The following is a 23229-nucleotide window of genomic DNA, read 5'->3' on the forward strand; positions in this document are numbered from 1 at the left end:
CAGGGCATGAGGGAAAGCAGTACTACAACTTAGCACTACATGACAACTCTGTAGCAATAATCCCTACAATGAAATGTCACAGAGACTTAGGAGAATAGTTTAGACAATAATTCAGGATGTCAACTACTGGTAGAGGAGATTAACGAGTTTGATTTGGGTATAGTTCTGATTTTTTTTAAATGATAAAGATGTTGAAAATAACTGGAAATGTGAAGCTGGAGCTTGAAAGAGTTGGGAGTAGTTGAACTTACCAAGAGATTAGAGGAGAAAAAGAAAATTGAAGTAATGGCCAGATGATAATATATGAAAAAAATAAACATCCAGCTTTCTTAAAAAGGACAAAATACAATGACACTGAGGTATAATAGAAGATTTGAAAGCAGAGAATTCCAAAAACACATTCAAGGAAAATAACTGAAAAATCACATTTGGGGATCAGTAAATGAGAAGCAACAAATATTTTAAGACTGACTTACAGTGAGTACGGTGAAATAGGGCTTTATAATCTTGAAACATTTAAAAAGTTTACATAAATGTCATGTAGGTCCAATATCAACAAAACCAAATAGATGGAAGAGAAAATGACCAGAAAATTAGCCAACCAGTATGGGGGCCTCGAGAAGAAAGGAGTTTATCAGAAAAATATAACCAATATTTTTCTGAGATTCCTGCTATTGCTTATAAAAACCACTCCTTGAGGTTTGAAAACATTTTGAATATGCTTCACTCTGCAGATTTGGAAACTTTGCCCTAGAGAGGGTTCAGTTTAAAAGAAGAGAAGCCAAAAGAAAAATCAGATTGCATAAGAACCAAGTATAATCTTTCTTTTTGATGGCACTCAATGGGCGTCCTCTGAATTTACAATCAGGAACTTCTAATTGATAAAGCTTTGATAGCACAAAAGGTCATCATGGATTACTCAGTCCTGTTGTGCAACATACTGAGCTCTTCACAAACATTAGCAATTAACTGCCATAAATAATGGGATGAATTACCCCTTCCAAACACAGGACAGAATCCTGAAGCCCCTCAATGACATAAACAGCAGTTGGAACTAGCCTTTGTTATATGCTTTTAGTTGCCTTCTACATCACAACTAAAGTTACATCTGAAGCTTTCATGATTTTTCTTCTCCATATAACATAAATATTTACATTGAGATCTGATTATAGTCCCCTCCCACATACAAGAAAACCTATCTTCAAATAAAATTTCTGTATCATAAACACCAGGAGTGTAAATGTGACATTTTTGTTAATCTCTTTAATTAAATTATTCCTCCTTTTAACCAAGACCTCTTATTATCTTAATGATTTATTATTTTAATTTGGTCCAACTGGCAAGAAAGAATTAGTTGCCATTCTGTTGTAACATGTCTCATTCCCATTCCAATTCTGTTCGCAATAAATGTGTTACAGTCCTTCCATTGGCAGTCAAGGAAACTTCATACAAAAGCAGCATTTACTCACAGCTATAACGGAGCCAAGTAATACATATGCTCTTTGACAGTTTGGAATATCTGTTTTCCAGCATTCATCTGGAGCTGTTATTGGAACCATTAAAATTATTTTTTACAGTTTTTAAAGGCCTAAGACATATTAATTTATCCTGATGGATGGTATAATATGTTCGTGTAAAAGAAAAACAAGTGTTACATAAAACATGACCAAAATGTCAACCATCCCCTTACCTTCCCTTTGGCTCTACATTTTATTCTTTTCTTCACTGAAAATAGCAACCAGTAAAATATAAAACCCTGTTTTGACTTGCTCTTTCATTTTCACACCCCTTATCACACTAAGCAATGCCATTTTTTACCTGAAGTAAGACTGAGACTCTTGCTTTCACACAAAAGTAAACACAGATGGTCTGATAATAGTGGAGAACTTTATACAAACTGCTTTATGTAAAGCAGGCCCATTTAGTGCCACTTTTCATTAAATATAGCCTGTCTTAGATCAGACAGGCTCTCCTTCAAGGAGCCAATCTTTATCTTTATTTAAATTCAGAGTGTGTGGCTTGTCTGTCACTACAAAAGACTTTGCCTTCTTTGTAGAAGGGCAGACATTAAAGCTAAAGAACAGGGTGGGCCTCTTCAACCCAACTAGGCCAATCCAACTTACAAACAGATTGCATTCAAAGGTTCTTCTGTCGGTCTATTGTGGGATTTAAAAAGCATTTTACCATAGAAACAATGCTATACACAGTGGTTAGAGTCTTAGGAAAGGCCATAAAAGCTATTTAACCCACCACATAGTTATGCTAATGGTTTAATAGCTCTAAAATGCACCTGTGCTAAATAATGCCATAGAACAATACACAATGTTTCTATGAGAAAATCATTAAGAATTACAACCTTTTATACTTGTAACACAACTACCCAGTAATGTCTTGCTCACTTCCTCTTGCAAATCTCCCTTCCCACTGGGAATAAAAATTGTACTTCCTTGCCCTAAATACAAAACCATCATTGTTGGGACCAGAATGATACAGATTAATCTGGAATGTTATACTAAAGGCCTATGTGTTAAAGACCTGATCACCAGTCTGTGGCACTAATGGGAAGGAAGTTGAATTATTGGTGGCATTCCTTTGAAGGAAAGGTTGGAATGCCAGTCCCTCCTGTCTTTTCACTTTCTGATTGCAGTGAGGTAAACAAGTCTCCTCTGTCATATACTCCTGCCATGATACACTATGCTGCCACAGTTCCAAAGCAATAGTTCCAAACAACCATGAACTGAAACTCTAAAATCAAGAGTCAAAATAAACATTTTTTTCCTTTTAAGTTGTTTTTTCTCAGGTATTGTATCACAACAATATAAAACCAATATACAGCATTGTAGAGGATTCATTCACTTAAGGAGTGATGAGCAGAGTCTTGGTCTGAGGGGTAAAAAAGTATGAGATAGGGTATGAGAAGGTTAGAACAAACTTCTCCTGTCAGCATTTGCTTCAAGCCACACTCCTTTTCTTTAGAAAGGCCCAGGATTGTTCCCATTCCATTTTCTTTCAGTTGCTGCATACCAGTCACTCTTGGTCTATCCCCCCAAAGAACAGTAGTGGCGGCTTTCTTTTTTGTTCCTGTATGTCCTTTGAAGTTTCCTAAATGGTGTTACAGTTGCTAACAAAGAGAATCAAGGAATAAAAAGAGTTCCCCTAAATTCAGCTTTCATAGCTTCTCTTTTAAATTTGACAGAGACAAAAAGTACACCTGGATGATAACAATAGTTTTAGAGGACAAAAAGAGGTTTTACAACATTCAAGAGCAAGATAGGTCACATTAAGTACATATGTTCTCAGAAAAAAATATGGCTCTGCTCCACCAGCCAGAGATGTCAAGATATTCCAAAATACATTTGGGAGATTACTTCCTATTCATTATACACAACCAAAAGTGGGAGCAGGGAGGTACCTTGAAAGCAGAATAAACTACCCTTTGAGTTCTCAGTCCATCATATTTACACATGAGAAGTTCGCCCAAGACCACCAGTCTGTTTAAAGATGAGCCACACCATCCTTCTGATCCAGGTATCTTTTAGTCATTTCCAATGACATTTGGAAGTACTCATTGTCCATATCATCAACACCTCCCCAACTTTACTAGAGGGGCATGGGGGACAGCTTCCAAATACTCAAAAGCAATCACCTAGATTTACCCCTCGTCCCTAAAAGCTAATCTCACTCCTGTCAGTTTTCTCTTCTCTCTCCAATAAACACCCATGCCTTCAAGCTCATGTGCTACCCATCAACACTAACACACACACACACACACACACACACACACAGCCCCACTACACACACACCACACACACACACAAAATAATATTATTCAGCCCTTAACAGGAAACTCTGTCATTTGAGTGAATCTGGTAGATATTATGTTAGGTGAGATAAGCCAGAAACAACAACAAAAAAAAGCTTCATGCTCTCAGTTATATATGAAATTTCAAAAAGACAGGTTCATAGACACTAAGTAAATTGGGGGGCAGGATGTGGATGGTGCTTAGGTATATATTGGTCAAAAATTAGGTTCAAGTGTTCTCATTTATATACTTGATTTAGCCATTCAACAATCTACATTTATGTCAAAACATCAAAGTAGACAACACAAATATATACAATTTTATTTATCAATTACAATTAAGAAAATAAACTCAATGGTAGATCAATATTGGACCATCTTTGGAAATATTAGGTTAAAATACAAAATCCAGAAGCATATAAACAGGCCAGATGATTGAATCTAGTAGATCCAACCATTCTTTTCATAACAATATAAATTCATTGTATGATGTGCAGGTTCAGTCTCCAGTCATACTTCTCAAGCATCCATCTTGCTTTCCTAAGACTTTGACAACCTTTCAAGGAACTTCCATCATACTGAGTGGAAAGGGAATGGCATTCCTAGACAAGCTGAGAGCACAACACTGCATAGTGGCTTCTTGAACCCATACCAGTCCACCTGGAAGGCCAATTCTCTTGCTCACTGTTCTCAAATAGTACATTTTTCTAACCACTGTGGACCAGGATTGTCAAGTCTCCAACACATGGAATCAAGACATAAACAGTGTGTAATGTGAACGAATATTCATCTTATTTTTGTGGAAATATTTTAGAAGCTGTTAAATAAGAATCCATTGTTAAACATAGTACAACAGAATTGATACTTAATAAATATGTGATCAAAAAATTAGTTTCATCAAGAAATGATATTACACATATGTTCTACATGTATCATTTTTTAAAAAAGAAAAAAAGTACCACAGCCAAGGTACGGAAACAGCCCAGATGCCCCTCAATGGACGAATAGACCAAGAAAAGGTGTATAGATAAACAATTGAATCTTACTCATCCATTAGGAAAAATGGTTTTAGATCATTTGCAAAGAAATGGATGGACCTGAAAAAATTATGTGTTAGGTTTTTAAAGTAGGTAGCCGGTAAAGGAGAACACCAAGCGGTATTCAGGCAGGAAAGAAAGTTTATTACCGAACTGCTGGCCTGTGGCCAAGATGATCCATGGCTGGAGAGAAGGGAGAGAGGGCGACCCCCACCCAGCCCTGCCTTATATCTAGGGCAGGGGTAAGGGGTGTGGCCAGGTGGATTAGGATGTGACCTCAGGGAAAGGGGAGGTAACTGCCTCCAGGTCTGCAGGTTACCCAGGTAACTGGGTGGAGACTTAATGAGGTGGGGGCATCTACATGGAGCCCTCAGAGAGAGGACCTTACAACCTTACATTATGTAAAGGAAGTCAGGCTCAGAGAGACAGAGAATGTATGCTTTCTCTCAGAAGTAAACACATAGAAAGGTGTATACAAATTTAAACAAATTATTGACCAAAGTGTAGTATTTGTTGGGGAAAATTCAAATGGTATAATTTCTTGGAAAAACTAACTCACGATCCAGCAAAATGAATACCAGGAAACTGGCATTTGAAAGATGTTGAGGGAAATGAAGGGGAGAGGATAGACAAATGAAGAGAGGAAGTCAGGGAAAATAGTCATAATATTCAATGCATAGCCAATGAAACTAGAAAAAATTGAGGAGAGAGTTGGGTTGGGAGAGAAGAGGGAGGATAAAGGCAGGACATTGATTAAGATGTATTGTACTTATAAAGTGATTTGTTGAATAGTAACTCTTTTGTACAACTACTTAAAGAAAATAAAAATATAATTTGAATAGTAAAAAAAGAGTAGTAGTTATATACCACAGTGTTAACAAGTGTTATTTTTCTAAGTGCTATCGGGATTTTAGTGCTTTTAGAGTGTTTACTTTTTTGTATTTCCCAATGTTGTGCAATCATATGACTACTTTGCAATGGGAAAAAAATGTTATTTTTCTAAACAAATCAAAAAACTATCAAAGCTACTGCTGAGTTCTTCTAGACTCCAAACAACCTCATCTATGGCAATAACTCAGGCTGTCATGATTATACAAACACAGTTTCCATAATTTATGATGGTTTGATATACAATCTCTCAACTTTTCAATAGTGTAAAAGTAACAAACTTAGCAGAAATAAGACTTCAAAATCTGAATTTTGATCCTTTCCCAGGCTAGCAACAGGCAGTAGGCCACTTATGGTGCTGAGCGGCAGCAGCAGCAGCTAGTCATAGCTCTCAGTCAACTACATGATCTGTTTGAAGACCCAGGGCTCTACAGTGTACTGTGTTGCTAAGCTGTTTTTGGCATTAGACACACTTTCAATTTATTACATCAATTTGCTGTTATGCTACTCCATCTGTGTCAAGGAACATCTGTACCACTTTTGGAAATTTAAAAAAAAAAGAGGAGATATAACTAGGTATTCTTAAAGATTCGAGTTAACCAGCCCATCACCAAGGCTTCTCCCTTATTCACTCACTTGAGGAAGAAAGTACAGGGCACAAGACAAAATTTACATTAAAAAGTATTAATTTCAGCCTGGGGGGGGGCAAAAGAAGGGGTCATTATGATGATAATTCTGTTCTACAGTCTACTCTCAAGTCTTCAGATATGAGGGAGATTCTGAAACAAAATTCCACTTGATGAACACATGACACAGACAGTAAATATATGGTATCATTTGCCTGTAGTGGTTTCAATCTCTTTAGCAGTTACAGCACATCTATGGAATATTTTGAATACATGGTGCTTTATCATATATATTTTGTTTCCAATTTGATCATTTTTCTTCACATGTTGATCCTCAAGAGTTCACCCAGTCAGAGTTAAGTGGGTCAAGATCATTAAAGCGGTTACATCTGATGCTATGGGAGGCTCAAGAGCACAACATTTGTATTTGCAATACCTTCTGAACAATGAAGAAATCAAGGCTAATTTTTTTCATAACAAAATTGACTCAATTCAGATGTAATAGGCAAGTCAGGCCTAGAGAGACAATGGATGCATGCTTTCCCTTATATGTGGAAGATAGATTTAGCTATAAACATACAGGTAAATGTGTTGGGTTGTATGCACATGTATACAAATGTATTAACTGAAATATGATAGATTCAAGGGAGATCTCAAATAGTGTAATTCCTTAGAAAGGCAAAATCAAAGTGCAGCAGAGTAAAACACCAGGAAGCAGGTACTAAAAAGGATGGGGTAGAGTCAAGAGGAAAAGTGTGGACGAATGAAGAGAAGAATGCAGTCAAGACTCCAAGACCTATAAAACTAGTAAGAGTGAGGGCAGGAGTGAGTAGGAGAGGGATGGGTGAGAAGGTTGAAAGGGGTGACATTAATCAAGATATATTGTATTTATAAACTGCTTTGTTAAATGGCAGCTTCTTTGTACAAGTACTTGACAATAATAATGAAAATAAGTTTTAAAAGGTCTTTATTTTTAAAATAGCCTCCTCATGTCCTAAAAGGATATGAAAGCTATAAAGTATTGATCAACTGCCAAGATATGAAGAACATATCATTTTGTATTATATTTTGAATACACACACAAGAACCACAAAGGTTTAAAGGTCAGTAAAGGAAGAACAGAGACTCTGTGGATAATTAAATAGATAAAAAATATATATATATTGCTATGTTTTTAAGCACTTAGATGGGTAACAAAATTGGTTTTGAAACTAGCTAAAAATGCTAAAGCATCATTTCAGAACTGCTTGATTAAAAAGTGCCATTTACTTAAAAAAAATTGAACGACCACTGAAAGAAAACTTCTTTTGCATTATTTTAAGCAAACATTAAACTAACTGGAAAATATAGACAGAAATAAGGGTATTGGTTTATAACCTTCCAACTTGAGGCTTAGAGATAAAACAGTTTTCTCCAACTCTCTTGTTAGCTAATGGATTTTTTTTTATTTAGTTTGAATCATCAGCCAGACTTACAGCTAGCTGACTTCAGAAAACTATAAAGCAAAACCATTGAGCACAGTTCCCCCTGCAGCTCATGAAGCTTTGTGCACAAGTAAACACAGGGTTATTAAGACCTCATTTTAATCCCATTATCAGTAACATATAATTTCTATAATTATTTAATTTTGTTATCAGTTAGTCATGCAAAATTAAACTTTAATCCTATGGATGTTTTATCACATTAAGCTAAATTGATAAGCTACAGCCATCTCTATTGTGCTCTTATGACTTGTAACCATACAGCTGCAGCCAGGAATAACAGATTCTGAAGGAGCTGAGCAAGTCTGTCTGAGAGAGAGAATCTACTATACAAAGTAGGATAATATGGACCTGAATGCACTAATTTTGTTACAGCTACTTTAGTTAATATTTGGCTAATTTGGGGAGCAAGGATCCCCAACAGAAAGAAGGAAAAAGAAAGGAATGCCTCCACTTGGGGTTCCTGCATCCTGTTTTTCTTGAAAAAGATGCTGAGCGTGGCTGCCAACAGAGTAAATCCAGTCAACTCACTGAAGAAATGCCAGTTCTCTTCATATCACAAAGCATGCGTCCTTATGACAGCCCAGATTTTCTTGTAGCAGAAAGGTTGAAGTCTAACTCCGACCAGGAACAGTAAAAACAAAGCAAAACACAGCTGCTATCTTGATAAATTACAACCCATTGATCCTAATCAAGTACCTGGAAGCCCTGAAGAATGAAGACACTTGTGTTAGCCCATGGCATGGCATGACTTGAGTATAGGTTAAGGGTAAGGCTAAGTAAGGTGTGAGATCAAGTGGTTCAGAAATAATGGCTTCCCCATGTTGGACTAGATGTGATAGTACACACCTGTAATCCCAGCATTGGGAAGGAGGCAGGAGAATGACCAGTTCAAGGCCAGCCTGGGTTACATAATGAATTCTATCTAGTCCAGCCTAGGCTACATAGCAAGACTTTGACTCAATAAACAAACAAACAAAAACAGTGAAAATACACAAAACTAAAGTTCAGAGCTTATCCTATATGGGAATATGATTCTATTTTTTTTAAATCCTTTTTCTATATAGATTCCCAGGTTTCCCAATACCTGTTCTGAAAAGAGACAATTTAAATCTTGGTATAGATATAGAAATAGAAAGTCAAAGCTTTATGAGAGTTAAAGAAAATCTAGAAACATACATACAAACAAGGAGAATCTACTATTAGATAATAATCAAATTTTGAATTAGTGTTGAGTGGATGAACTGTTCGGCTTATCTGAGATATGAGGTATGCTAAACCACATACATTTAAAGCATGTCACTTTATACATTTTGACAGGTATATGCACTTTCAAAATCATCACCGCAATCAAGATTATGGATATATTTATCACTACCAAAAAGTTTCCTTATGCTCCTTTGTAGTCCTTCCTGAATATCATTCCCTATCTAACCTCCCTCATTCCACTAACCAATGTTTTGTTTTCAATCTCTACAGATTAGTGAGCATTTTCAAGAATTTTAAATAAATGGAATTACACAGATTATGCTGTCTAGCTTCTCTCACTGAGCATGTTTTGACTCACTCATGTTGTAATATTTTTAAAAATGCAGAAATTAGGAGAAAGCTTTACATTGATATTTACCAAAAACATGTAGGAAAGCCTTCATATAAACCTTTACAAAACCTTTCCATTGTTGGTCAAGGAACTATCATGGACAAAAGACAAGTTCAAATGATTTTACAGTCAAGTTCTACCAAACTTTAAAGAAATGTATAATTTCCCATTTTTAAACAGTTCCAAAGCACAGAAGAAATGCAGAAACCTTCCAAATATATTTTGGAGCTAGCACAGCCATGATCCAGAAACCCAACGAAGTAGCAACCTCTCTTTTAAAATAGGAAGAACCTACCCACCAAAATTTCCATAATCAAAGGAGTGTGCATAGAACAATCTCCTTTATATGAACATTAATGCAAAAGTCCTAAGTAAAATATTGGTAATTTAACTACAGCACAGGTTTTAGTTCAGTAAAACAAAAGACATTATAAATAAATAAATACATCAACTGGTATCACTCATTGAAGAATTTTAAAAGATGATTTTAAAAAGATATCCTCAAAATTCATCAGTCAACATTATCCCTGGGTTACCCTTAACCCAGGGTTCTCCTGACAGCCCATGTGTGTGAACTAAGAAACAAATAAGCTGATATTTTGTTTCTTCATATTGTTAAATGCTTTCACAAGGATTGTCTATTATTCAAGAATAAATTCCTTTGTCCTGTAAAATTTTAAGAAAGAATTATTGTCATGTTGAACATAAAGTGAATGTGCCTTGTAGTGAGTGGTGGCAGTACTGGATATTCCAAATCAATGTATATGATACTACTGTAACATACTATTAACATTGTTCATAATTAACACAAAGCAAGTCAAGTACTTAAGCTCCATAATCTTTTTTTTTCTTAGTGAAAGAATTTATTCACCTTGTCAAAGACTGTGTATAATGTCGAGATTCTTTATTTTTCAAATTTTTATTATCAAACTGATGTACAGAAAGGTTACAGTTTCATACGTTAGGCATTCTTTACATAATGTTGCTATTAAGGAAAATAAACGCCAATACTGACTTAATTGGTAGTAACAGATAGCAGGTGAGATTCCATCATCACATCTTCTATCACTACACCACATTTCACATTTCACTAAGAAACTAGTATAAGGGCTTAAACTTCCTGACAACACATAGTTTAAATCTTAGCCCCAGATTAATCAACACATCCATTGACTTATTCTTATTTTCCTCATCTTTGTAAATTAAAAGGGGGTATGAGTGTGTGAAAGCAAAAGGGCAGGTGCCAGCCATCATGAAAAGAACATGAAGCATGAATAACATTTGGGGAGAGTAATGTAAATGTGAAAATAAGCAAGATAAAGATAGCCTGGCTATGACAGTTACCTGATTATGATATTCAAACACCTCAAAACTGGTCCTATTGCAACTCAGTCATAAATTGTTGAAACAATAGTGCATAAACTGAACAGTGACTGTGAACAGCCCTAGTACAGGAAAATATTGGCTAGGTTAGAACACCTGTCTCCCACGTCCCCCAGTAGCCAAGCAGAATCAGGACCTTGTCCCTCTAGAAATGATTCCTGGAGGACCATGATGACTATGAATTATAGCTTATCCTCATCCTGCTCACTGGTGAGCTTCTGGTATGATCTCTTCCCAAAATTCAGTAACACAGTCCTGCTCTCCTACAATGCCAAGCTTTTCCTGAATTGTAACAATGGACTGTTTTCAAAGTTTGTGGCAAGAGCTCTGCCATCAATATATTCTCCTGCTAGATCTCTGTGAGGCCCTACTTTGGGGTATGAGATATGGTAGCCTTATGGTCTGACAGTAGAATGCTGATATGTGTTGCATTGGTAAACTCTGGAAACATTATACTTGGTTGAAATCTAGTATTATATGATTCTATTTATATGTAGTGTCCAGAAAAACAAATTTATAGAAACTGAAAACTTAGGAATACAAGGGTATATGGAGAATAATGGAGATTGTCAGCTAAAAGATTCAGAGTTTCTTTCAGGGGACAAAAACATGCTAAAATGAGATTGTGGCAATGGTTACACATCCTATAAATTTAAAAAAGTATATACTTTAAAAATGATGACATATAAATTTGATATCAGTAAATCTTTTTACTGCTACTGTAACTTATTACAACTACCATTGGGTAAGCACAACTATTTGCAAGAAACCTTATAGACCCTATGTAATTTGATCCTTCCTAACACTTCAAGGCCAAATTTTAATCTTATATGTAAAAGCAAAGCCATTGGATTTTTCAGACTGTGTACAGCTCAGATTTACCCCTCTAAATAAGTGTTGCTAAAAATCGTGTTTTCTAAACTATGTCATACATGCCACCAAAGAGTTCACTGAATAATACAACTATTGAAAGCTGTATCCATGACTCATATTTGTAACTTCAGCTACTTCAGAAGGCTCTAAATGCCCCTAGTAGACAAATAAATCAAAAAATGTGGTATATATATATGTGTGTGTGTGTGTGTGTGTGTGTGTGTGTAATGGAGTTTTACTCATATATTAGAAAAAATATTGCATCATTTGCAAAGAAATGGAAAGACCTGAGAAAAATCATGTTAAGTCATGCCTAGAGAGACACAGTATACATACATGCTTTCTCTCATCTTTGGAACCCAGAATTAATTTGTAAATATGTAAGTAAACACTTCAGGTGGTATCCAAGTGTACATAAGTATATTAACCAAAATATAGTAGAATTCAGGGAATAACTCCAACAGTGTAATTCCTTAGAAAGACTAACTCACAGTCCAACAAAATAAATACTAGGAAACAGGCACTCAAAAGGAGAGGAAGTCGGGCTGGGGATGTAGCCTAGTGGCAAGAGTGCCTGCCTCAGATACGCGAGGCCCTAGGTTCGATTCCCCAGCACCACATATACAGAAAACGGCCAGAAGCGGCGCTGTGGCTCAAGTGGCAGAGTGCTAGCCTTGAATGGGAAGAAGCCAGGGACAGTGCTCAGGCCCTGAGTCCAAGGCCCAGGACTGGCAAAAAAAAAAAAAAAAAAAGGAGAGGAATTGGGTTGAGGGAGGAGGTTAGACAAATGAAGAGAGGAAGGCAAAGAGAATGCAGTCATAAATTCAGTGGATATTCTATAAAATTAGGAAAATTGAGTGAAGGGGTAGGGTTGGAGGGATGGAGGAGTATGATGAAAGAGATGACATCAATCAAGGTTCACTGTATTATAAACTGTTGAATGCAATACCTTTGTACAACTACTTAAAGATGAATTAAGAAATAAATAAGGGGGCTGGGAATATGGCCTAGTGGCAAGAGTGCTTGCCTCCTATACATGAGGCCCTGGGTTTGATTCCTCAGCACCACATATACAGAAAATGGCCAGAAGTGGCGCTGTGGCTCAAGTGGCAGAGTGCTAGCCTTGAGCAAAAAAGAAGCCAGGGACAGTGCTCAGGCCCTGAGTTTACGGCCTAGGACTGGCCAAAAAAAAAAAAAAAAAAGAAAGAAAGAAAGAAAAAAGTAATTTTTAAAAGGATCAAAGTTCAAGTCCAACCTGGGAAAAAAATGTTTAAGACCTCTTCTGAACTCACAGGTGAACTTGGTAGGACATATCTGTCCTACCAAGCTACATGAGAGGTTGAGATCTGGAGGATCACAGTTATATAACAGCCCAGGCAAGAAAGCCCTTAAGAATTCATCTCATCAAAAGAAGCTGAATGCAGTGCTGTGCACCTGTGATCCCAAAAATGATGTGAAGCCAAAAATAGGCAGATCTCAGTCCAGGTATGCAACTGGGAAGAAATAGAGACTCCTAAACTAAAATTAACGTGTGAAAAAGGCTAGAGGTGTGGCTCAGCATACCAAGCTACAAGGTTCTGAGTTCAAACTTCAGCACCACACAAATAAAGTATGACTGAACATACAAAAGGCACTGGGAAAGCAGGCATTTGTTCCTATCAGTGGTACAAAAGTAAGTGTTTTAAAGGCATCATTGATAGCAAATAGGGTTTGAAAATAAATGCTTCAGGAAATAATCTACAGTAACTAAGGTCAAATAATTTGGTCCATCTTTTTCAATGTTTATCAGAGCTAGATTGTGAATATGTTCGAGGCTTAGATATAAGCTCATATTATTGAGCCAATGCTTTAGGAATTTATTTACATTAGATTAAATAACAATAAAATATAAAGGAACAAAAATGATGGACACCATCTCTACACTAATTTATTAAGCAAAAATACTTTTAAACTTTATTATTTGCCATCTGTATTTTAGCCACACTTCATAAATACATATTAGCAATTCCATAAAAGCAGGCAGAATTTTTAAGGTACAACTTCTCGTTGCAACAAGATATACAGAAATAATGAGGTAATTCTATTTTGTGACCTTCTTTGCAACGTAACTAATCATCTATTCCAATTCCATATTAATCTATTTTTGATGGTAGCAAGTTATTACAAACTAAGTGGTTTAAAGCAACATTAATGTATTTGGTAGAAGCTGGATAGTGGCCTTATACCAAATATGAGTGTTTTGTTTTGTTTTGTTTTGTTTTTTTGTTTTTTTTTTTGGCCAGTCCTGGGGCTTGGACTCAGGGCCTGAGCACTGTCCCTGGCTTCTTCTTGCTCAAGGCTAGCACTCTGCCACTTGAGCCACAGCGCCACCTCTGGCCATTTTCTTTATATGTGGTGCTGGAGAATCGAACCTAGGGCCTCATGTATACGAGGCAAGCACTCTTGCCACTAGGCCATATCCCCAGCCCCCAAATATGAGTTTTTATGAACTTAAAAACAACATACCCTGGGCACAGTGGTTCATACCTGTAATCCTAGCTACTCAGGAGGCTGAGATCTGAGGATCAGAGCCAGCCCAGGAAGGAAAGCCTTGAGACTCTTATCTCCAATTAACCACCAGCAAACGGGAAGTAGCATTATGGCTCTTGTGGTAGAGAGCTCAGGGGCAGAGCCCAAGCCCAAAGTTCCAGCCCCAGGAATAAACAAACAAACAAAAAATCCAAAGGATCATCATACATGTGTCTGTGGTTAAGAAATCAAAACTCTTTTTAGAAGGCCCTAATTCTATCACTATAAGACTCTTTTTCAACTTTGCCAGCACTATTTTATCCACCTAATTTTTTCAATTTAGCTTTGTATCTTTTTTGACTCCACGATAGAAGAATAGTTGAGGTACTCAGGTTATAACCAACATGTACCAATTCTTTGATTCGACTTTTCAAAGTACTTACACTTGAGTCTAGAACCTGAGCACTTTTAATTACTTATGAAATACTAATTTTTTCTTCTATGAGACAGTCTATTTTATCATTAAACCTTTTATCTGACAAGAAGATTGCATCTGAGTACCCTAAGACAAATTTCCATACCTCCTCATTAGTATATCCAAGAGAAAACAGATTTTCTTTTATATTTGTGTAGTTTCTTTTGACATAGTTATTGGAAAGGTCTAGAATTCTAGCTCCTCCACCATATATCAGAAGCAAAACTTCCTCCTTGTCCAGGTTCAAAGTTGACTGTAAAAATTCAATGTTACCTTTCACCCACTTAGTGCTCTGAATTAAGATGAAAGGATTTTTAGAAATGATCTTTTGGAAAAAAATCTGTGGAATCATTGTGACCCGAGGACAAAGAGACTTCCTGCAAAAATTCAATCATCTATTTATTCAAATCAACAGTATTGGAGAAAGTACTAGGGACATTGATCAACCATCGACTAAGGTAATTACGGGTCAATCCAATTGAGTAGAGGTACTTTATATTATTCTCTAAATTTATGTTGCTATTGGACTGAATAAAGGACTCAGGAGAATGTTCCAAAATATTTACAATTTCAAGGTCTGATGTCATAATCGTTCTCCATAGTTCCCACAGTTTTGAAAGGCTTTCAAGAGTTTGTGTTATGGCTCATGGATATCTTGAAATGATGATAGTAATCACTTCTTTCCTAGCTCCCTTTGACAAAAGGAACATCTTCAAAGTTTGCTCATCAGTTTCTACCCTACTAAAAACTCCAGGCTATCTTTTCTTTGCCTTGTCAATATCAACTCCTATGGTAAGTAAGTTGTTCAGCAGATCCTTGTTTTTCAAAAACTCATCTTCTTTATTATCACAATTCATACCAAATGACCTAAATGAAGCAGTCTTGAGGAATATTTCTGCTGAATACTGAATCATCCAACATCTTGAAGCAAAAAGAATGTTACTGCTCATATTGCACAGGTTTCTTGATGCCATGATGGTCAGGGAGTCAAGACCTTTTGGATGGCTGTGTAAAATAATATATAGAGAGAAAGACAAATATAAAGATAGATATAATAGATAAGATAGATATAATAGATAATATATATATGTCACAAATGCCTGAATCATACAACTGATATGACCCTATAAGCATCATGGTCCTGTCTCTAAGAAAACACCTATGCCTCTACCTATCCTGATACAATGGTAACAGTTCAGCAACTACATTCTTACTCTCTACCTTACTGTTTACATTGGCTATCTGAGGACACAGGGATGATTCTACTTTTTCCTGCTTTTATCTTGCCCTTTTTATTTGACCCATATCCTCCTAGTTTCTAAACCTATGAGTACTCCTAAAAACTGCCATCATTTCTATCTTGTTCTCCACCTTCTCAGGTATTTCACCTTGTCTGGCCATATATACTAGATTTCTTTGCTTCTGGACTCCTGGTTCTCAAACTCCTAAATCTAGCCTTGAAAAACACACCTTGGGTTGTCTAATTTTCATCTTGAATATCTTGTTCTAGATACATGGTACCCTTTAAATCCACACTAGAATTACAGCCTCAATTCTTACCTTATATAGGCCACTGTCTCCTAATTCTAATCTTTCACTTAGTTTACAGTACTGTTCCTCATGATTATAATATAACACTTCTAAACCAATTTTTATCTTCAAAATGATCTAGTTGCAGATCTGGGGAGTATAACTCAGTGGTACAACTTATTGTTAGTATACATGAGGTCCAAGGCACAATCTTCAACTAAAGAAAAAGAAAATGAAGAAGGAGAGAGGAAGAAGGAAAGAGGAGGGTGAGAAGAGAGGAAGGTGAGGAGGGAGTAAAAAGAAAAGAGAGGAAAGGGGGCTGGGAATATGGCCTAGTGGTAGATTGCTTGCCTTGTATACATGAAGCCCTAGGTTCGATTCCTCAGCACCACATATATAGAAAAAGGCCAGAAGTGGTGCTGTGGCTCAAGTTGGCTGAGTGCTAGCCTTGAGCAAAAAGAAGCCAGGAACAGTGCTCAGGCCCTGAGTTCAAGCCCCACGACTGGCCAAAAAATGAAAAAAGAGGAAAGAAAGGATGGAGAGAGGGAGGGAGGGGAGGAAGGAGGAAGAAAGGGAGGAGAAAAATAGATCTAATTGGTATGTTTAATTCAAGTCTCAATAGGTTGCTCAGGCTAACCTCGAACTCCGGGGCTCAAGTGATCCTCCCACCTCAGCAACTTAAGTAGCTGGAATTACAGACATATGCAGCCATGCCCAACCTTTACATAAATGTTAACATGTTACTTTGGCCATCCTCCACTATATCATCACCATTATTACCCAAAATTAGGTTAGGGCCATATGAACCTGTTACACAACACAATTTCCAGCTTCTAGCAAGCCTCAGTAACTCATTTTCCTGATCATTTAGAAATGGAACATAAAATGTATGAATTTAAGTTATTATAATCATAGGTCTTACTAGGATAGGTGTATTCATTTGTAGAGAAATGCAAATTAGGAAAGATTTGTTCCTGAATCATATATCAAATTAGTGGGCTGGGGGCTGGGAATGTGCTCTATCACCTGAGCACTTTTTTTTAATCACCCACTTTTCTGGTGGCTTAATGGAGATAAGAGTCTCAGACTTTCCTGCTCAGGCTGGCTTTGAATCACAGTTGTCAGATCTCAGTCTCCTTTTTAGCTAGGATTACAGGTGTGGGCTACCACTTCCTGGCTCAATATACAATTTTTAAACAATTATATTCTTTTTCAGAATGTAAATCTGTTACAAAAAAAACTTAGTTCTTTACTTCTTTTTACTTACAAAAGGTTCTTACTTAGAGGAGATATTCTCTTTTGCCCCATTTCCTAAGTAAGCATAAAATAGGAAATAGAGATAAAGTTCCAATCCACCACTAACATTTTTGGTTTCAAGATACTACTTTCTCAATTTCAAAGAAAGCCTCTTTGCACTTATCCTATCCGTTACTCCAATTTTTTAAATGTTCTCAGGAATGCTAAGGAAATTCCTGTGGTTCACAGTCTACAGATTCCCAAATGATTGAGAAAAGATTTTTCAAAAATTGTAGCATCAAGTAACATTGTAACTCAAATGCATGGGACTCACAAAGTAAGTATCAAGCAACATAAGAACACATTTTTAGATAGATCTAAATTCTACTGAGCTTGCTAGTCTGTTTTGCTACAGTGCATACTATTCTATTACTACATACTCTTCTAAAAATCTGTGAAATTTAAAAATAAGATCCTTTTCTAACTTAAGACTGAAGACTACCTTGCACAGCTGTAGCCAGTTCTTTTCCAGATACTCAATGGTGACCTCTACTGGATAATAGAAGAAAAAGCACTGTAAGAGATCAGCCCACTGCTTTGTAAAGTGCATGACCGTACAGGATGTAGAGGTCATGATAGTAAAAACTTTATAATTGTCTTCATCTTTGAATATTTCCACTCTTTACATATATTTTATAGCATGCATAGAACATAAGAAAACTGACAAGTATAAATCACTAAATATATACGTATATATGATGTAAATACTTTGGATTTTGTTCTTTTCTTTTTTTTTTTTTTTGGTCAGTCGTGGGGCTTGAACTCTGTGCCTGGATGCTGACCCTGAGCTCTTCAGCTCAAGGTTAGCGCTCTACCACTTGAGCCACAGCACCACACTATACATACTTTAGTTAATGTACACAACCAAATGTGAAGTACAGGGAGCACACTTGTAATCTCAGCACTGGGGTCGGTCACAAGTTTGAGTCAACCTGGGCTACAGTGTAAGCCTCAAAAACAAACCTCTGGTCCTGCTCACCCTTGCCCGTTCCAGTACCTTGCCTTCATTTAAGCTCACCTTTCTTTCACAAAGGCCTATCTTCTTGATGCCTATTGACAGTCCAAGGTTCCATATAAAATGCAATTTTCCCTCAAATTCTTAACCAATACTTACTTTGAAAATATTTACAGAACATAAACAAATAGATCTAGATCTAGGAGTGCATTCATCAATGAAAAAAAAAAATGTTTTGCGCTCCTCTCCACTGAAAATAGTCCTATAACATGTAACACAATGAACAGCTTAATGTAAAAGTCAGTTCAACTTCCTCAACCTAGTTTTCAAAAATATTAAATACTCAATAATGACTCCAATCCACCCCCTCAAAGTTACTTTCTTACATTAACCTAAGGCACTGCTTTAAGGTCTAATGTTCAAATTTCACAAGCACGTCGAAAATACCTGCTTTCTGTAACTCATAACCTCGTCTATCTTTTGACACAAGGCCAGTACTGGGAGCTTTACCGCAATATATCTGTCACCTTATTTGTCTTAATAAGAGGGCTTTGCATCCCTCCAGAAAAAGTGAAAAACAGCTGCTTACTACACACACACACACACACCTCATAAAAAGAAAGGGGGAAATAGTGTCAGGAGTTGGTAATAGAAATAAGTATCACTTTCTGCTAACACTGCATACCTCCGTGGAACTGTATTTTCGTCATTATAAGGGGATGGGCAAATATGACCGGGGGAAAGGGGACGGTATCAGAACCACAAATGTTTAGTAAAAGCAGAGGTGAGTGCTTTATACATTTTCTTCCTGGAACCCCCACAATTTAAAAGGCGGGCATTACACCCCTTTAAAAGAAAATGTGCAAAATCGGAAACGGCGCCAGGCTCCCTTCGGCATGTGAATGCACAGTGATTCACAGTAATTCCCTCCGCTCCCCGCCCGGAACAGCTCTGCCAGCAGCCGCGCTGGGGGACCCGAGCCGCCCAGTTCGAGATGGGGGCTGGCGATGCGGCGCAGGCTGGCCTCGAACTCAGAACTCTCCCTGTTTCAGCTTCCTTCCTTCTTCAGACTTACAAAACAAACGGAGAAAGAAAGAAAAAAAAAGCACATACAAACAGCGAGACTCCGACCTCATTCTGAATGACACACTAAAAAAGGTCACAGGAGTTACTGGCTTTTACTTCTTCCGCCGCCAGTACACTTAGCGGGACCCAGGGGGCGGAAGTGAAGGACACTAACTTCCGGTCCTAGACAGCGCGCAGCAATGACGCTATCGGTTCTGCGCACCCGGGCGGCCACGGCTCCATCCTCACTGGTAGGACTCGAGGCTGCCAGCAGAGGGCGCCAGGAGACCGCATTCAGGGCTGCACTGGACTGGAAGGTGGTTAAGGCCCCAGACTTCATGCTTTTTTTTCCTGCAGCCAGAAACCAATTCATTTTTCTTTTACCTTAAGATGACTCCCTACGTGATTTGTTGTTGACACTTGATGATGACAACTCTCTGGCTTTGTTGCTTTGTTAATGCTAAAAATTTACCTTGGGGAATTTAAATGTCTAATAATCTGATAACCAAGTAAGTGAAACTATTCGCTGCACTTCCGCCAGGTTTAAAAGAACTGAAAATGTATGATTTGTTTAGGTTCAAGTGTATAAACTGATGTATAGGAAGTGGCACCCTGGCTCAACTGGTAGAACACCAGCCTTGAGCACAAACAGGCTCAGAGACAGCAGCCAGGCCCTGAGTTCAAGCCCCAGGACTGGCAAAAAGAAAAAGGAAAACGAAAATAAACTGATGTGTACCAACTGTTTTATAACAGCATGTAAAACATTAAAATCAGTATTCTTTAGGAATCATTAAATTAAAAACTTGAAAAAGACTTTTGAGTTCATGGAGCATCAGTCTTCTCATTTTACACGTAAGAATATGGATACTGAGTAGAAGCCAGGGAGATAAGTATGCATGCCTTACACTTCCTGGAGCACTAAGTCCTATGGACAGATACCAAGGGTTATTTCAGATTTATAGGTATATCACCTAGGTTTGTTTGTAGCGATATGCATAAAGGAAATTGGTACTGTGGCTTTAACTCAGGATCACTTGTGCTTGCTTGACTTGCTTCCTTTGCTGACACTCTACCACTTAACCACTAGCCAGACTTTTTGCTAGCTTTTTTGGACATGGAACCTTGCAGATTTTTCCGCTTGTGCTGGCATCAAACTGCTCTCCTCTGGGTCTTAGCCCCTTGAGTAGGTAGGATTACAGGCATGAGTCACTGGTGCCCAACTGATTGATACTTTTGTTTTTGTTTTGTTTTTAATATAAAGTTAACCCAGCTGAGACCTAAGGAACACACTTCAAAGCCAGCTTGGGCAGGAAAATCCTGTGAGACTCATCTCCAATTAATCACCAAAAACACAGAAGTGAAGCTGTGCCTAAAGTAGTAGAATGCTAGCCTTGAGACAAAAAAAAAAAAAAAGCTCAAAGACAGTGCATATGCTCTGAGTTCAAGCCATAGCACTGCCAATAATGATGGTGAGGAAGAGGAGAATCATGATCATGGTGATGAGATTAAAATTAAATTAAAATTAAAAAGACTAGTAATGTGGCTTAACCACATCTGCCTAGCAAGCTCAAAGCTTTGGATTCAAATCTCAGACTGGCCATTTCCAATAAACCAAGATCTCATTCAGGCACACAAGTACCAATACCACTGGGGTTATTTGATACCATTATACTATGACTTTAATCTCAGTTGCCATGAAATGATTCTTAATGGTTGATAAGAAAATCTAAGCAGAGAGAAAGGAAGAAAATATCTATAAGATTAAGTAAAATATTTCCTTGTATAAAACCAGCTTCTTTCATATTTCCAATGTGTTTTGAAATTCCAACTTCAAGATTTATTCCTTGATTTCTATAAAATGGTGGTTTTAAATTGCAAATATATTTGAAAGGGAAAACCTTAGACCAAAAGTGAGTAATTTTTTTCTACAAAGGGCCCAGATAGTATATGTTTTAAAAGCAAAGGCCTGTGCTACATAACTACCTTTTTAAAAATTTTATGGGCTGGGGATATGGCCTAGTGGCAAGAGTGCTTACTTCGTATACATGAGGCCCTGAGTTCGATTCCCCAGCACCACATACACAGAAAATGGTCAGAAGTGGCGCTGTGGCTCAAGTGGCAGAGTGCTAGCCTTGAGCAGCAAGAAGAAGCCAGGGACAGTGCTCAGGCCCTGAGTCCAAGCCCAGGACTGGCCCCCCAAAAAATTTTAATAGTCCTTCAAAAATATAAAGATGAACCATAATCTGTCAATATCTGCATTAAACTAATGCACTATTGACATATAACTATAACTTTATCTTTCTCCTATTATAGTAAAGATAGCCAAAGGCTGAGAATTTTGAGATGGACTATACAAGATAAAAATATTACCAGTATTTGAAAACTTTCATATAACACTATTTTCATTACTTTACCTATATTAACTCATTTAGATTTTATGGTACTGCAATTTGAACTCAGGGCCTTGTGCTAGCTAGGCAAGCATTCTTCCACTTAATCCATGTCCTGGCTCCTATTTGCTTTAGTTATTTTTCAGACAGGATCTCATCCTTTTGCCTGTGCTAGCCTTGGGCTACACTCCTCAGACCTATGCCTTCTGAACATTTGGGATTGCAGATATGCACCACCATTCCCTACTTGTTCTCTGAAATAGGGTGCTACCCTTACTAGGTGTTGGAAGAGGGTAGTAGGTGTCATTAATTTGTTAACCACAAAAGAGACAATGCAGGGCCACTTCACACAAAACAGGAAACCAGAAGCTGTGGGTTCCTGTCCTCCTTCCTCCCAGAACTGTTCAGTGTATACTAGATCCCACTCTGACACTAGCCAAGACAGCCAAACCTGAAGGGTCAATATTACAGAGGGGCCTGCACAGCTTCATCTTAACTTTTACCTATGGTGCTTGACTTTTTCACCTGTGTACATCTCAGGCGTTGAAGATCTCACTCCCAGAGGCACAGTAGCTTCACAGGGGAGCTTTTTAAACATACTGAAGCCCAGCTATCCACCCCCAGGGATTCTGATTTAATTGTGACACGAGGCCCAAAACACATTGGTCTCTGTCTCTCTCTCTCTCTTTTATAATACCCACCAGATGATTCAAATGGTTGGCTGAATTTTTAAAATATTACACCTTGGAATGAGGAGGTGTTGCTTAATGTTAACCTTCTGCTTTGTTAAATCTCAACTCTGGGTTCTGGGGCCAGTTCTATTTATTCCCACCCAAGGAAAATTCAAAGATTCTTAGGCTATCAGCTCTGCACTCAAGGCTTACTCCCACTGTGGCCTGCACTCCTGATTCCAGTAATTACAGGTTGTTGTTCTTCATTACGATTAACTCCAAAGAAGCAAACATGGAATTGACTGCAAGTGTTTACCTCCATGCCCCTCCTCTTCTGTCTCCATGTTCAAACCATTTTAACAACATTGTCCTGCATCAACAGTATTACTTAGGGATAGGCATGTGTGGGAATTTATCTAACCCAACAGCTCCTTAGTCATGTTTTGTGTCAAACTGCCAAATATATCTCTTTATTTCATGACCCCATCTCGTGATTGTAACCCTGCTTTAGCATAAGACACGGTATCGGTGGTATATTTAAACCAACATAAAGGAAAACTACATTTTGGGGAAGTAGTGGCTCTGTCTTTAGCCCTGACTTTTTTTCTGATTGCTTTTTTTTTTTAATAGGATCTCCCTTCCTACCCAC

The 23229-nt window shown here is 37.5% G+C and overlaps 1 protein-coding gene across 1 annotated transcript; it reads right to left on the bottom strand.

Annotated features, from left to right (window-relative positions):
- Positions 1 to 14260: 14260 nt before the first annotated feature.
- Mterf1 (mitochondrial transcription termination factor 1) lies at positions 14261 to 18226 on the bottom strand. Its single transcript, XM_048339989.1, is given in 3 exon segments — positions 14261 to 15010; positions 15012 to 15678; positions 17942 to 18226. Coding segments are annotated over 2 exon segments (1131 nt in total). The 5' UTR covers positions 15648 to 15678; positions 17942 to 18226; the 3' UTR covers positions 14261 to 14515.
- Between the last annotated feature and the right edge of the window lie 5003 nt (positions 18227 to 23229).

The sequence above is a fragment of the Perognathus longimembris genome, chromosome 2, assembly GCF_023159225.1.
Source record: "Perognathus longimembris pacificus isolate PPM17 chromosome 2, ASM2315922v1, whole genome shotgun sequence".
Taxonomy (NCBI): domain Eukaryota; kingdom Metazoa; phylum Chordata; class Mammalia; order Rodentia; family Heteromyidae; genus Perognathus; species Perognathus longimembris.